The sequence below is a fragment of the Talpa occidentalis genome, unplaced genomic scaffold, assembly GCF_014898055.3.
Source record: "Talpa occidentalis isolate TD23 unplaced genomic scaffold, MPIMG_talOcc4v2.1 talOcc4.17, whole genome shotgun sequence".
Taxonomy (NCBI): Eukaryota; Metazoa; Chordata; class Mammalia; order Eulipotyphla; family Talpidae; genus Talpa; species Talpa occidentalis.
This window is the reverse complement of record NW_023601754.1, coordinates 45,453,148-45,464,390: the sequence shown is the minus strand read 5'-3', so window position 1 is coordinate 45,464,390 and position 11,243 is coordinate 45,453,148. Positions and strand designations below refer to the sequence as shown.

The window sequence follows — 11,243 nt, the reverse complement described above, 5'->3', positions numbered from 1 at the left end:
CCTCGGGTGTCGCTGCACCGTTTAGGGGTCCCGGGAGGGCTGCTGTGGAGACTTGAAAATGTCTCCCCGGCCCCCCTCTACCCTAACCTCTGCTGGCTGCACCCTGGACCGGCGGAGCCCCGGGTTTTAGCTCAACGAGGGAGCTGACTGAATTATTCATTATGAGTTGTAATTATGTATAGTGTTGTTCATGTACAATTCATCATGTCAGCTCGCCAATAGATAGTCCGGTTCAGCCCCAGCTTCCTGAAGGCATGGGGCTATTTATTTCTGTCTTGGAGGGCCTGCGTTCTCCAACGTCCGCCTGCAAGAAAATGTTTGTTGAATGGATGACTGAATGAGAAAAGGGAAACCTAAAAGCCCCAGTCATTGCGGACTGAGCCTTTTCCCCTATTTATAACAGGAAGGTAATACCTACTCGCCAAGATTGTTGGCAAAACTTTCCGACAAAGCAAACTTAAGGTACACAAACTGGACTTTTCAGCTCAATAGCAAGTGTTAGATCTTTTATTTTTATTGTAATGATCATCCTTTTTTTTACAGTTCTGGTCACTTAGGATGCATTCGTAGACAAAGCAGATCAAATCTCTTCTCCCATGGAGCTCACGTTTTGGTGGGGGAGATGTTAGGGGGAAAAGGATGTCCTAAAGCTAATTCCATACAGGCTTTGTGGACTCCACCCCGACCCCAGGCCAAAGCCAAAGACACTGGGAATTCCAAATCCCATCACCACCAAAGGGAAGGTGGCTGGGACCTGAGGGTGGGGTTAGGCAGCCAAGTTGGTATAAAGGCAGACACGTGGGCTTTGGGGGGGTCCCCCATTTTGGCTCTCCACCAGCTCACAGCGTCAGGCCAGCTCTGAGAGTGACTTTGGGTTTCCAGGTCGGCGGATCGGGTAGGACGCATTAAAGACTTTATTTCCTTATTTTCTCCCTGAGTTGTACATTTTCCTTATTTCCTTTTCCCTTGTAAATAAACCTTTTATTAACCTTTTGTGTGTATCTGTAGTGGAGTATTAATAAGTCCCTTTTAAGAGCATGGGTGAGGACCCACAGCCAGGAACCCGTTCAATATCGGGGCTGTCCTATAACAGAGACACATATAAATAAAAAGAAATAGAATGTCAAGTAGAAGTGCGATGTCTAAGGAGAAAACCAAAGCTTTAGGAGGAGCGATGCTATTTTAAGTAGCATGAGCTACACTGCAATCATCACAACCGTATAAGCACAACTGAGAAGGTTAGTAACAGTTTTTTATTTCAGAGTTCTCCTGGGGCAGAAAATTCTGATAAACTGCTCCACCTTTCCAGAATTCAGGCTTCAGTTTATATAGGTTTATGATTCTGATTCCCTATAGACATTCCAGGCATGGCACCAGCTTGACGAAAGACCCAGAACCATGACTATAACAGGGTCTTTATTCATTTCCTTTAAGTCACCTCAAAGCTAGTGACTTAAAACAATACACATTTATTCTTTTAAGGTTTTGGCAGTCAGAAGTCTACAAGCACCATGTCATCAGGGCTGTGCTCGCAGTAGGGGCTTCAGAGAGAATCCACTTCCTCATCTTTTTCAGCTTCTGGAGGCTGCCTGCATTCATTGGTGGGTGGCACCTTCCTAATGTCACTCTGACATCTGCTTTTTTTTTTAAGATTTATTTATTTATGCATACAAGAACTGGGGTACAGGCCAGAGGTGTGGGGGGTGAGAGGATTCACCAGAGGAGGAGTGGGGAGCAGAACAGGCAGATCTACTGAAATACACTGCTGAGGGGAGCAGCGGGCGAGTCAGAAGAGGTCTACTGCACCATGTGGGTTGCTCCCTGGCCGGGGATCAAACTCGTGCTGCAGTGGCTGTGGATTGCTTCATAGGTTGTGTCTTAACCCCTTGTGCCACCAGGGAGGTCTTGACATCTGCTTCTGTTGTCACATCTCCTGCAACTGACTCTGCCCCTCCTGTCTCCCTTTTATAAACCCCATGAGGAAATTAGGTCCACTCTATAACCCGGGATCATCCTCCCATCTTAACATCCTTAATCACATTTGCAAAGGTTCTTTTGCCAGGTAAGTCCACATATTCACAGGTACAGAGGATTTTGATGCCAGTCTCACTAGAAGCCATTATTCTGTCTGCTGCTGGGTCTGAGTAGCTAGAATATGTGTGTCCAGTGGTAGGGAGAATTCTCAAATGCCTAGGGGCTTGGACTTGGCCTTTCTTTCAAAATAGGCCCAGAGACTGTGTAACCCTCTCACCCTGATCTGAGTCACCATCACCTCTTGCATATGCTGCAGCAGCTCCTCATCCTATAGTACAGTCTCCACCAGCAGGCAGAGGGATTCTATTAAAATCTAAGTCAAATCAAGACACTCCTCTGTTCACAAAAGGGTTGCCTGACTTAGGAAATGTTCAATTAAATTTGAATTTCAGATAAACAGCAAACAATTCTTGGTGTGTCTTAAATATTGCATGAGAAATATTTAAAAAATTATTTTGTTCTTTATCTGAAACTCAAATGTAAATGGGTGTCTTGGGCCTCCCCAGTGGCGCAGCGGTTGAGTGCTGGGTTGCGAAGCTGCCCGCAGCCTCTGCGGCACTGGTTCGATCCCCGGCTGCTCCCCGGCCACCAGAGGAGGGTCCCGCATGGCGCGCAGACCTCTCCTGCCGCCCGCTGCTCCCCTCAGCAGTGTACTTCGGTCCTTCTGCCTGTTCTGCTCCCCGCTTTGGCTCTGGTGAATTCTCTCACCCTCCCGCACTTCTGACTGTACCCAGTGCTTGTATAATCAAACAAACAAAACAAACAAATAAATAAATAAAATAAATGAATAAAATACATGCCTCTTAAAAAAAATGGGTGTCTTGTAGTTTATCTGGGTGTAGTAGTTCAGAACCCTTCCAGAGACCCCCCAATACTTGCTGTAACCTAAAAGGCTTTTAAAGTGGGGAGCCCCATTACTTCTCTCCCTTCATTTCACAACACACTTCCTCTTGCTCATTCTATTCCATCCACACTGTCCTATCCACTGTTTCTGGAAAGCACCAAACTAATTCTGCTTCAGGGCCTTTGCATTTGCTATTCCTGCCACTTGGAATGCTTCTCCCCCATCCCCATGTTTAAGTATAACTCCTCTCTCCCTTCTTCAAGTTTTGGCTCAAATATCATCAAGGAACCTTCCCTGGAAGACCTATATCCCTGCTCCAATTAGCCCTCTTTATCCCCTTAAGTTTCTCACTACTTAACAGAATCCTTTATTTCTTTGCTTATTTTCTGCCTTGCCCCACTAGAATGCCAGCTCCCTGAGGGCAGGTATTTGTGTCTGCTTTGGTCACTGCTGCAGCCCTAGTGCTTATAATAGGGCCTTGCCCATAGTATGTGAATAATGAATGATAGTTGAAGGAATTATGGAATAGATGATATTATGGAGCTCCTGGATCCAGCTATACCTGAAGCTACTTTTTGAAATGTGATTGAAAGACACAAACTGGTTTCCCTCTAGCCTACACCTCCACCTCCTCGTAGCTGGTGGATTTCTTGCTGCTCATGCCTTCATTCATACTCTGTGATTCCTTCAGGGCCCAATGACATGCAGCTGGCAGTGACTGTTGTAGTTGAGCCCGCCCAAAATACAGGAAGAGTCCAGGATTTAGGCAGCTATGAGCCAGGGCAATGCCTGCAACCAGGGGTTCAGCCCGCAGGGCCTGAGCCAGGAGAGCAGAGTTGGGTGCAGCCACAGTGAGCACCAGCCTCAGCAGGTGGTAGGGGGCCCAGCAGACAAAAAAAAATACCATGACGGCTGTGCCCAGTGGCCAGCGGCGTTGGGTTGCACGGCACAGGAGGGCACCTTGACAGACAGTCACAACCACCAGCGGCCCCAGGAATCCGAAAATAAACCTGGTGATAGTCACTGTGTACTCAGCCACGACAGAGCCGCCATAGTCCACTACACACTCCAGCCTGTGTGGGAAGTATTCCTGGTGCAGCCGGCGGTAGATGACTGAGGGCACAGTGAGCAGCAAGGCCAGCGTCCAGGCTGCCCCACAGGCTGCCTGTACCCTGCATGGACGCCCCGCTGCCGCCCACCAGGTGGGACTGAGGGCCAGCAGGCACAGGTCAGTGCTGAGAGCAGCCAGGAGCAGTACACTGGTGTACATGGACAGCAGAATAATGGAAGGCAGGGCCCGACAGCCCACAGCCCCATATGGCCAGTTGCCCCCATGGACAATAGGCACCGCCAGGATGGGGAGAGACAAACAGCAGAGCAGGTCTGCCACGGCCAGGTGGAGAAACCAGGTGGCACTGACTCTCTTGCGGGCCTCTTTCCTGCTCACCCAGGCCACCATCATGTTGCCTGGCACACCCACCAGGAAGACCACCACGTAGAGCAGGAGCGGGATGGTGCGCAGCAGGTCGATGGATGCACACTCGCCATCAGGGCAGTCCACGGGCTGGTCTGGACTCACATCATCGTAATGTTCATATTCATGGCTGAGAGACGTGTTCTCCATCCCGGGCCGAGATACCTGGACCAGAGAGAAACCTCAGTGATAGGGATTCCCGGGTTCTCAGGATCTTAGGGTGTGGGAACCCCAGTCCACCAGCAGAGCTCCAGGAGCCCAGTGCCTTTTAACACTGCAGTTCTCACCTGCTAACATTTTAGCACAGGAGCTCAGGGGCATCCTGGGATTCTAAAATAGTATAGTATCCAAACAGTCCATGACTTTTCAAATCTTGACATCCTAAACTATGAAACTATGACAATGGTGGCCACCTGAAATTTGAAATTCTAGAGCAGCTTTGTCTAATGGAACTTTGAATTCTGGTGAAAATGGGCTTTATCTGTGCAGCTGGCCACACTGGACTGGAATCAACTGAGAAGCTCAATTTTCAGTTTCACTTCATTTAATTAATATAAATTGCTACAAATTGCTATAAATGGTTCATGACTACCTTATTGGACAGTGAAGTTAGAGGGCATTGAAGTATAAGAACACGAGCCCCTGAACCACTCAGAATTCTAGAATTTAAAATCTGGACTCTGACTGGAATCTGACTATGCACCAAGAGGGGGAGTAGGTAATATGTTTTCACAGCAAAAGTTATTTGTCTTGGTTCTTCTTCATCAGTGCTTTCAAATCTTGGTGAGATGAAAATGTACCTCCAAGTAAGTTTGTTGCCTTTTTAAAATGTAAACCAGAAAACAGAAGCAAAGCAGGAATATCATTCAAGGACAGCTCCCTGGGGCTTACAACCAGAACACATCCTTATAACCGTCCCCAGGATAAGGGACAGAAAATCTCTTAAGGGACAAAGCGATTTCTTAAAGTTATGACAGTGATAGAAATGCTACAATGTTGACTTCTCTAGAATTCTTTCATTCATTCAACAGAGTTCCTGAATACCTTCTCTGTTCCAAGCCTGGATGCCCAGCAGACAAAACCTCCTTTCCTGGGAGCGGACACCATAGTGGGAGGAGTCAGATAGCAAAGGAATACGTACGCAGAATACTTTGTATTTTAGAAGCTACTAAATGCTATGACCTCTGTGTGTGTGTGTGTGTGTGTGTGCAATATATAATTACATATAATAATATACTTTATACATACACATATATGTAAAATATTCTGTAAAATATAAAATGTTCTGTGTAGGCATTGAAATTTTCCTGTGTTGGAGTTTTAAATGAGGGGTCAGAGAGGGTATGACCCTTTAAATGAGGGTCTCAGATTTTTTGAGCAAAGTCGTAAAGGATGGGAGGGAGGGGGCCTTGTGGGGAAGAACAATCCAGGCAGAGGGAACAGCCAGTGCAAAGGCCCTGATGTAGGAACATAACATCATATTAGAAGAACAGCGAGGATGTCAGCTCTTCTGCCCACCCATGACTCTGTAGGTGCTTCTCTTTTTCTTTCTCCTTTTCCTAATAAACCTGTCCTTTTAAAATGAGGGTGGGGGGCAGAAAGAAGAAGAAAAAAGAACAACCAGGACGTTCAGGTGGCTGGAGCAGAGTAGATGGGAGGGTTCAGGATGGGAGGTAAGAACAGAGACTTATCAAGGGACATATGAGGCATTTTAAGGGCTTTATCTTTTATTCTACATGAGATGGGAACCATGGGAAGGTGTAAACAGAGAGGTGACATCACCTGTTACAGAAATGACCACTGTTGTCATTCCAATCATAATGACATTTTGGTCAACACCAGACTGTGGGTATGGGACGGAGGTCCCTACATCCAGCCTGAGTGTGTGGAGGCTATACCCCACTCCTTGTGTGTAAACACACTTCATGATATCTGTACAACAACAACAAATCTCTCCCTGTCTTGAGGGACACAAGTAGTATTATTGTTACTGTTTCTTATATTATTATTGTAATTATGTATTATTACTAAGTATAAGCCACCATCTGTTGAGCACTTTGCGTTATGTGCCATGCATTGCCCCAAGCACCTTTAAATGTTTTGTCATTTCATCCTTAGGACAACCCTCTGATTTTATTTTATTATTATTTTTTTTAATTTCTTTTCTTTTCTTTTTTTTTAAGATTTATTTATTTATTTATTTATACAAGCACTGGGTACAGTCAGAAGCGCGGGAGGGTGAGAGGATTCACCAGAGCCAGAGCAGGGAGCAGAGCAGGCAGAGGGACTGAAGTACACTGCTGAGGGGAGCAGCGGGCGGCAGGAGAGGTCTGCGCACCATGCGGGACCCTCCTCTGGTGGCTGGGGAGCAGCCGGGGATAGAACCAGCGCCGCAGAGGCTGCGGGCAGCTTCGCAACCCAGCACTCAACCGCTGCGCTACCAGGGAGGCCCAACCCTTTGATTTTAATTCTATTGGTCTAGCCTTTCTGCCAAAGAGGAAACTGAGGCACAGAGAAGTCAAGTCACTTACCAAAGATCATTCAGCTAAACAAGGAACAGAGCCGAGTTTCAGACTGTGTTAGTCTCACACCGGAACTCCTGGCCCCAGAATATCATGATCCAAAACACTTTAAGATTCCAGGGAAGCGGAGGAGGGTGGTGCTGCCAGGCACTGTGACTCCAGTAAGCGGTTTCGATTGGGAAGTACTCTCTCTGTCTGTCTGGGAGTCATCGAGGTGATGAGTCACCAGTTTGGGGAGGCCTTGAGGAGTTAAATGTGCAAAGTATGTTGCACAGGGGTGAGGACCCACGTAGTCAGTATATCAGCCTGTGTGATAGCAGAGTGACCCCACCCTGTATATCTCTGGCGAATCCTGTGGGCTGCCCAGCACTGCTCAGGGCTTGCGGTTGACATAACAGGAAAGGCAGAGGGGAAGTTGGGGCCTTCCCTTCCATCCTGCCAAATAACTGCCACCCTCCCAAGCCGCTGCATGTGTATGCATGTGTGTGCACACGAGCAGACTTTAAAGATTCAGACCCTCACCAGCTCTGTAGTCTTGGGCAATTCACTTAACCTCTCTGTGCCTCTGATGACTAGACTGTAAAATGAGAATAATAATACACCTACCCTGGAGGGCATTGGGAGAACTCAACAAGTTTGAGTGAAGAGGGGTGAAGAGCTGAGCAGAGGGCCAGGTCCACCAGCTGCTATCACTCCTATCGCCTGGCACCCTCTGTCCCTAGCCTAACATCCCACCCATCCCAGTTCTTCTGGGTGGGTTAAAATGCAGGGCATTTTGTGCCTGTCAGCAACTCTAAGAGTCTCTGATACTCCCCTTTCATGAGACTAAGCAGAAAGAAGAGCACTCAGCAGCCTGCTGTGCCAGCAACTTTTCTCTTACTGTGCCTTGGATCTGTTTCCCTGTCTGCACACACATCCTTTCTACACAGCAGCTTCAACATCAGTGCCCTGACTGGACTTTGTAGCCCACCTCAGACTAACGGACATTGAATGGTAATCGTGAGAGACAATTAATTTTATTATTATTATTTGCAATAAATCACAAATTACATTTTCATATTTAACCTATAAAAAAGCATCACTACCGGGCCTCCCCGGTGGCGCAGCGGTTGAGCGCTGGGTTGCAAAGCTGCCCACGGCCTCTGCGGTGCCGGTTCGATCCCCGGCTGCTCCCCGGCCACCAGAGGAGGGTCCCACATGGCGCGCAGACCTCTCCTGCCGCCTCTCCTGCCGCCCGCTGCTCCCCTCAGCAGTGTACTTCGGTCCTTCTGCCTGCTCTGCTCCCTGCTCTGGCTCTGGTGAATTTTCTCACCCTCCTGCGCTTCTGACTGTACCCAGTGCATGTATGAACAAAACAAACAAACAAACAAATAAATAAATAAATAAAACATGCCTCTATTAAAAAAAAGCATTACTACCATGTTATTATTTTATCACAATTCAAATAATAGATATTTATTGAACACCTGTTATGTTCCAGACATCATAACCCTTATAACTGGTGCTTATCACCATTATCCCCATTTTCCAGAGCTTTGGGCTCCGCGGTGTCCCTGACATCTGGGCATGTGGGGCACAACAGGTGTTTAGCTGATATTTGGTGAACACAAGAACAAAACAGGCACAAAGAAGCTGAGTCGTCGTTTCGATTTCTTTCCATTTCACCATGGACACCTAGAACTTGGTCTTGGCATACGTGTCAGTCTTGCTGGAACTTCCTACTCTGGAACCCATGAAGCAGAATCTTTGTTACCCCCCCGAAGAAGCATATGTATGCTCGCCAAAGCCTGGAATGTTTTAGAATGTTCACAGCTGTCCGAGATAGGAAGCTGTCCACAGAGTTGCCCGCAGGAAAATGAACTGACAAATGCTGTGTTCCCGCAGTGGAATATGTCGTAACAATGAGAATGAACACAGCACATGCCAGGATGTGGATGGACCTGGAAAAACATCAGGTTGAGGGGGAGAGGCACACAGGAGGATGACCTGAATGGGTCCATTATATTAAGTTCAAAAAATGGGCACTGAAAGTGTCTGGGATGGGAACTGAGTTTGTGCTATTTCTTGGCCTGAGAGCTGGTGACCTGGGTGTGTCCCCCGTGCAGATACTTGGAGCTGCTGGCTTCTGACGGGTGTGCTGCACATGGAAATTAAGTTAGCCTTTCTTAAGTAGAGGGCTCATGGACCTGTATCCCCCAGAGCAGATGTAAAGATGTAAACCTACTTTACCACAATAAACATAATTTGGGGCAAGAAAGGTGGAGAGGACTTGCTGAGTGGAAGAGCTTATTCACTGGACAAATCACAGGTTTGAGAATTCCCCAGAAGCTGTGGAGCTTCCGCAGGCCGGAGAAGGGCCATTTCCTAAACACCTGAGTGTGAGGTGTGTTTGGATCCTTTGACAAAAGCTTTTCTGTTGGACTGCTGAGTCCTTCCAATGTGGATTGCGGTGGGATGGCCATAGCACCAGTTCTCAAATTCAAGTTCTGATTCCCAAATTCGAAAAGAACGAGTCTAAAAAGGCCAAGATGGTGGAATCGCCCCCTGCCTCACTTCCCTTCCCTCTTTTCCTCCCTCCCTCCATCCTTACCGCGTCTGGCAAGAGGGTCCTCAGCTGGGCTACACACTTGCAAGCAGGACCTAGGCCCACACCCTGGACCTGGGAGGTCTGACGTCTCTGCTGTGAGTCTGGCAGTGAGCGCGTTTCTGGACACATGTCCTGTTTGCTCTGATGGGACGGCAGCGGGCACTGCCACCTACGGGCCCCAGCAAACCTTCCCAGCCTCAGCAAACCAGGAGCGACCATTTCCTGCTCCCAGGGTGTGTTTTTATTTTTCCAGTGACTCACATATCCCAAAAATTACTGGGCAGCAAGCAAGGCTGGAGAGGGTTCTGGTGGGTGGAGAGCTGACAGTGTCCCCAAGTCCTGCCTCAGTGTCACTAATTTCCTGCAAGCCAGACCACCATGTGGTTTGACCTTCTAGGCCTGGGGATCGTGGCCTGGGCTCCCAGTACCACCCCCCACCTCTGTGTCCTGTGAAGTCTTCTTCCACAAACACCCACGCCCTCTACCTCCTCCCACCTCCAGCTGTGTGCTCACCCCTCCCTTTTGCCCTCTGCCTCCAGCTTTGAGGACAGCTAAACATTCCTCCCAACCTTTGGGTTCTCAGAGACAGCCCAAGGTCATGTCCTCCATAAGAAGGTACAAGCGGCCAAGCACAGGGCGTGAGCCCTCAAAACACAAATTCTATTCCCTATCCGAGCCCCCCAGTTTTTCATTTGTAAGACAGGGAAGATGTTGACCATCAAGGTGCTTAAGGTCACTCCCAGCATAGCACAGTGGCCGAGAACATGAACTTGGGAGCCAGAATAATGAACTAATATTCCAGTTCCAGGCTTCAGGCTCTCTGAACCCCAACTTTCTAAACTGTGAAAGTGGACATTTAAGTAACATGGGTGAAGAGTTTAAAACACACCCAACAGTTCCCAGCACTAGGGTGTGCTCTGTGCATGCTGGTAAAATTGCCAGCAAAAAGAATGTAACGTTCATTTCTGAAATTTCTATATCCGGCCTGCAGGCTTGTCAAGAAAGTGGCCCTTGTGAATCAGGCCCTTACTTAGGAGGTAAGGGTGTTTGCACTGCCCTCTGAGCACTTTCAAGGTGAAGGGAGATACATTTCTGTTGTTTAAAGAATAAAATCATTAAAGGAAGTTATTTCTGAGTCAGGCCAGATCACTGGATAATCTGGGGCCTCTCCTGGGCCCCCGGACTGGGGGACTTTGTCTTCACTGAGCCTGGTCCTCTCCCAGGAGAGAGGAACATCCCTTCATCCCCCTCCTGCCACATTCTGGGAGGCCTCCTGTCTCCCACATCCTGCCCACCCCTGTGGGGAAGAAAAAAAAAAGACTGAGAAGGGTGGGAGCTGTGCTTTATGGCCTCCAATTCGTGCTGACCAGGAGAGTTTATAGAGGCCGGTTTCTCAGCTCTCTTGGTCTTCGTAACCTCCTGGGCAGCAGAGTCTCCGGGTGTGTTTTGCAGATTCTGGGAGGGTAAGGTTTTCTGGCATCCCTGGGACAGGGGATGTCTTGTGGATGTTGTGGGCCAAGGACGTGACCTCAAAAGGCCTCAGAAGGCTTGGGGAGGAGAGTTATAAAATGGAAGGAATCTCCCTAAGGTGGTATCCCTTTTACTGCCAGCCCATGAGATGCTGACAGCCCTTCAATGCCCAGAGAAATGTAGAATAAGAACACCCTAGGAAGGTGATTAAGTGAACCTATATGAAATTGCTCTTTTTTGGGGGGAGGAGTCAAAATAGGTTGAATCTCAGTAAATCAGTGGATAAAAAAATTTAAAAACCCAAAATTTAAA

General features: G+C 48.0%; 1 protein-coding gene across 2 annotated transcripts; it reads right to left on the bottom strand.

The window, feature by feature from the left end:
- Positions 1-2,698: 2,698 nt before the first annotated feature.
- On the bottom strand, positions 2,699-7,213 carry C5AR2 (complement C5a receptor 2). 2 transcript variants are annotated; one of them, XM_037518194.2, is made up of 2 exons: positions 6,884-7,213; positions 2,699-4,517 (listed from the first exon to the last, which is right to left on the bottom strand). In XM_037518194.2, the coding sequence occupies exon 2, from the start codon at positions 4,500-4,502 to the stop codon at positions 3,495-3,497; it is 1,008 nt and encodes a 335-aa protein (XP_037374091.1). In that variant the 5' UTR covers positions 4,503-4,517; positions 6,884-7,213; the 3' UTR covers positions 2,699-3,494. The 2 variants fall into 2 exon arrangements, with proteins under 2 accessions (XP_037374091.1, XP_054553582.1); XM_054697607.1 differs by lacking the exon at positions 6,884-7,213 and adding an exon at positions 4,640-4,660.
- Positions 7,214-11,243: the final 4,030 nt, after the last annotated feature.

Bases quoted from the DNA above. Each gene is read 5' to 3' on its own strand.
- C5AR2 (XM_037518194.2), bottom strand. From the start codon at position 4,502: ATGGAGAACACGTCTCTCAGCCATGAATATGAACATTACGATGATGTG.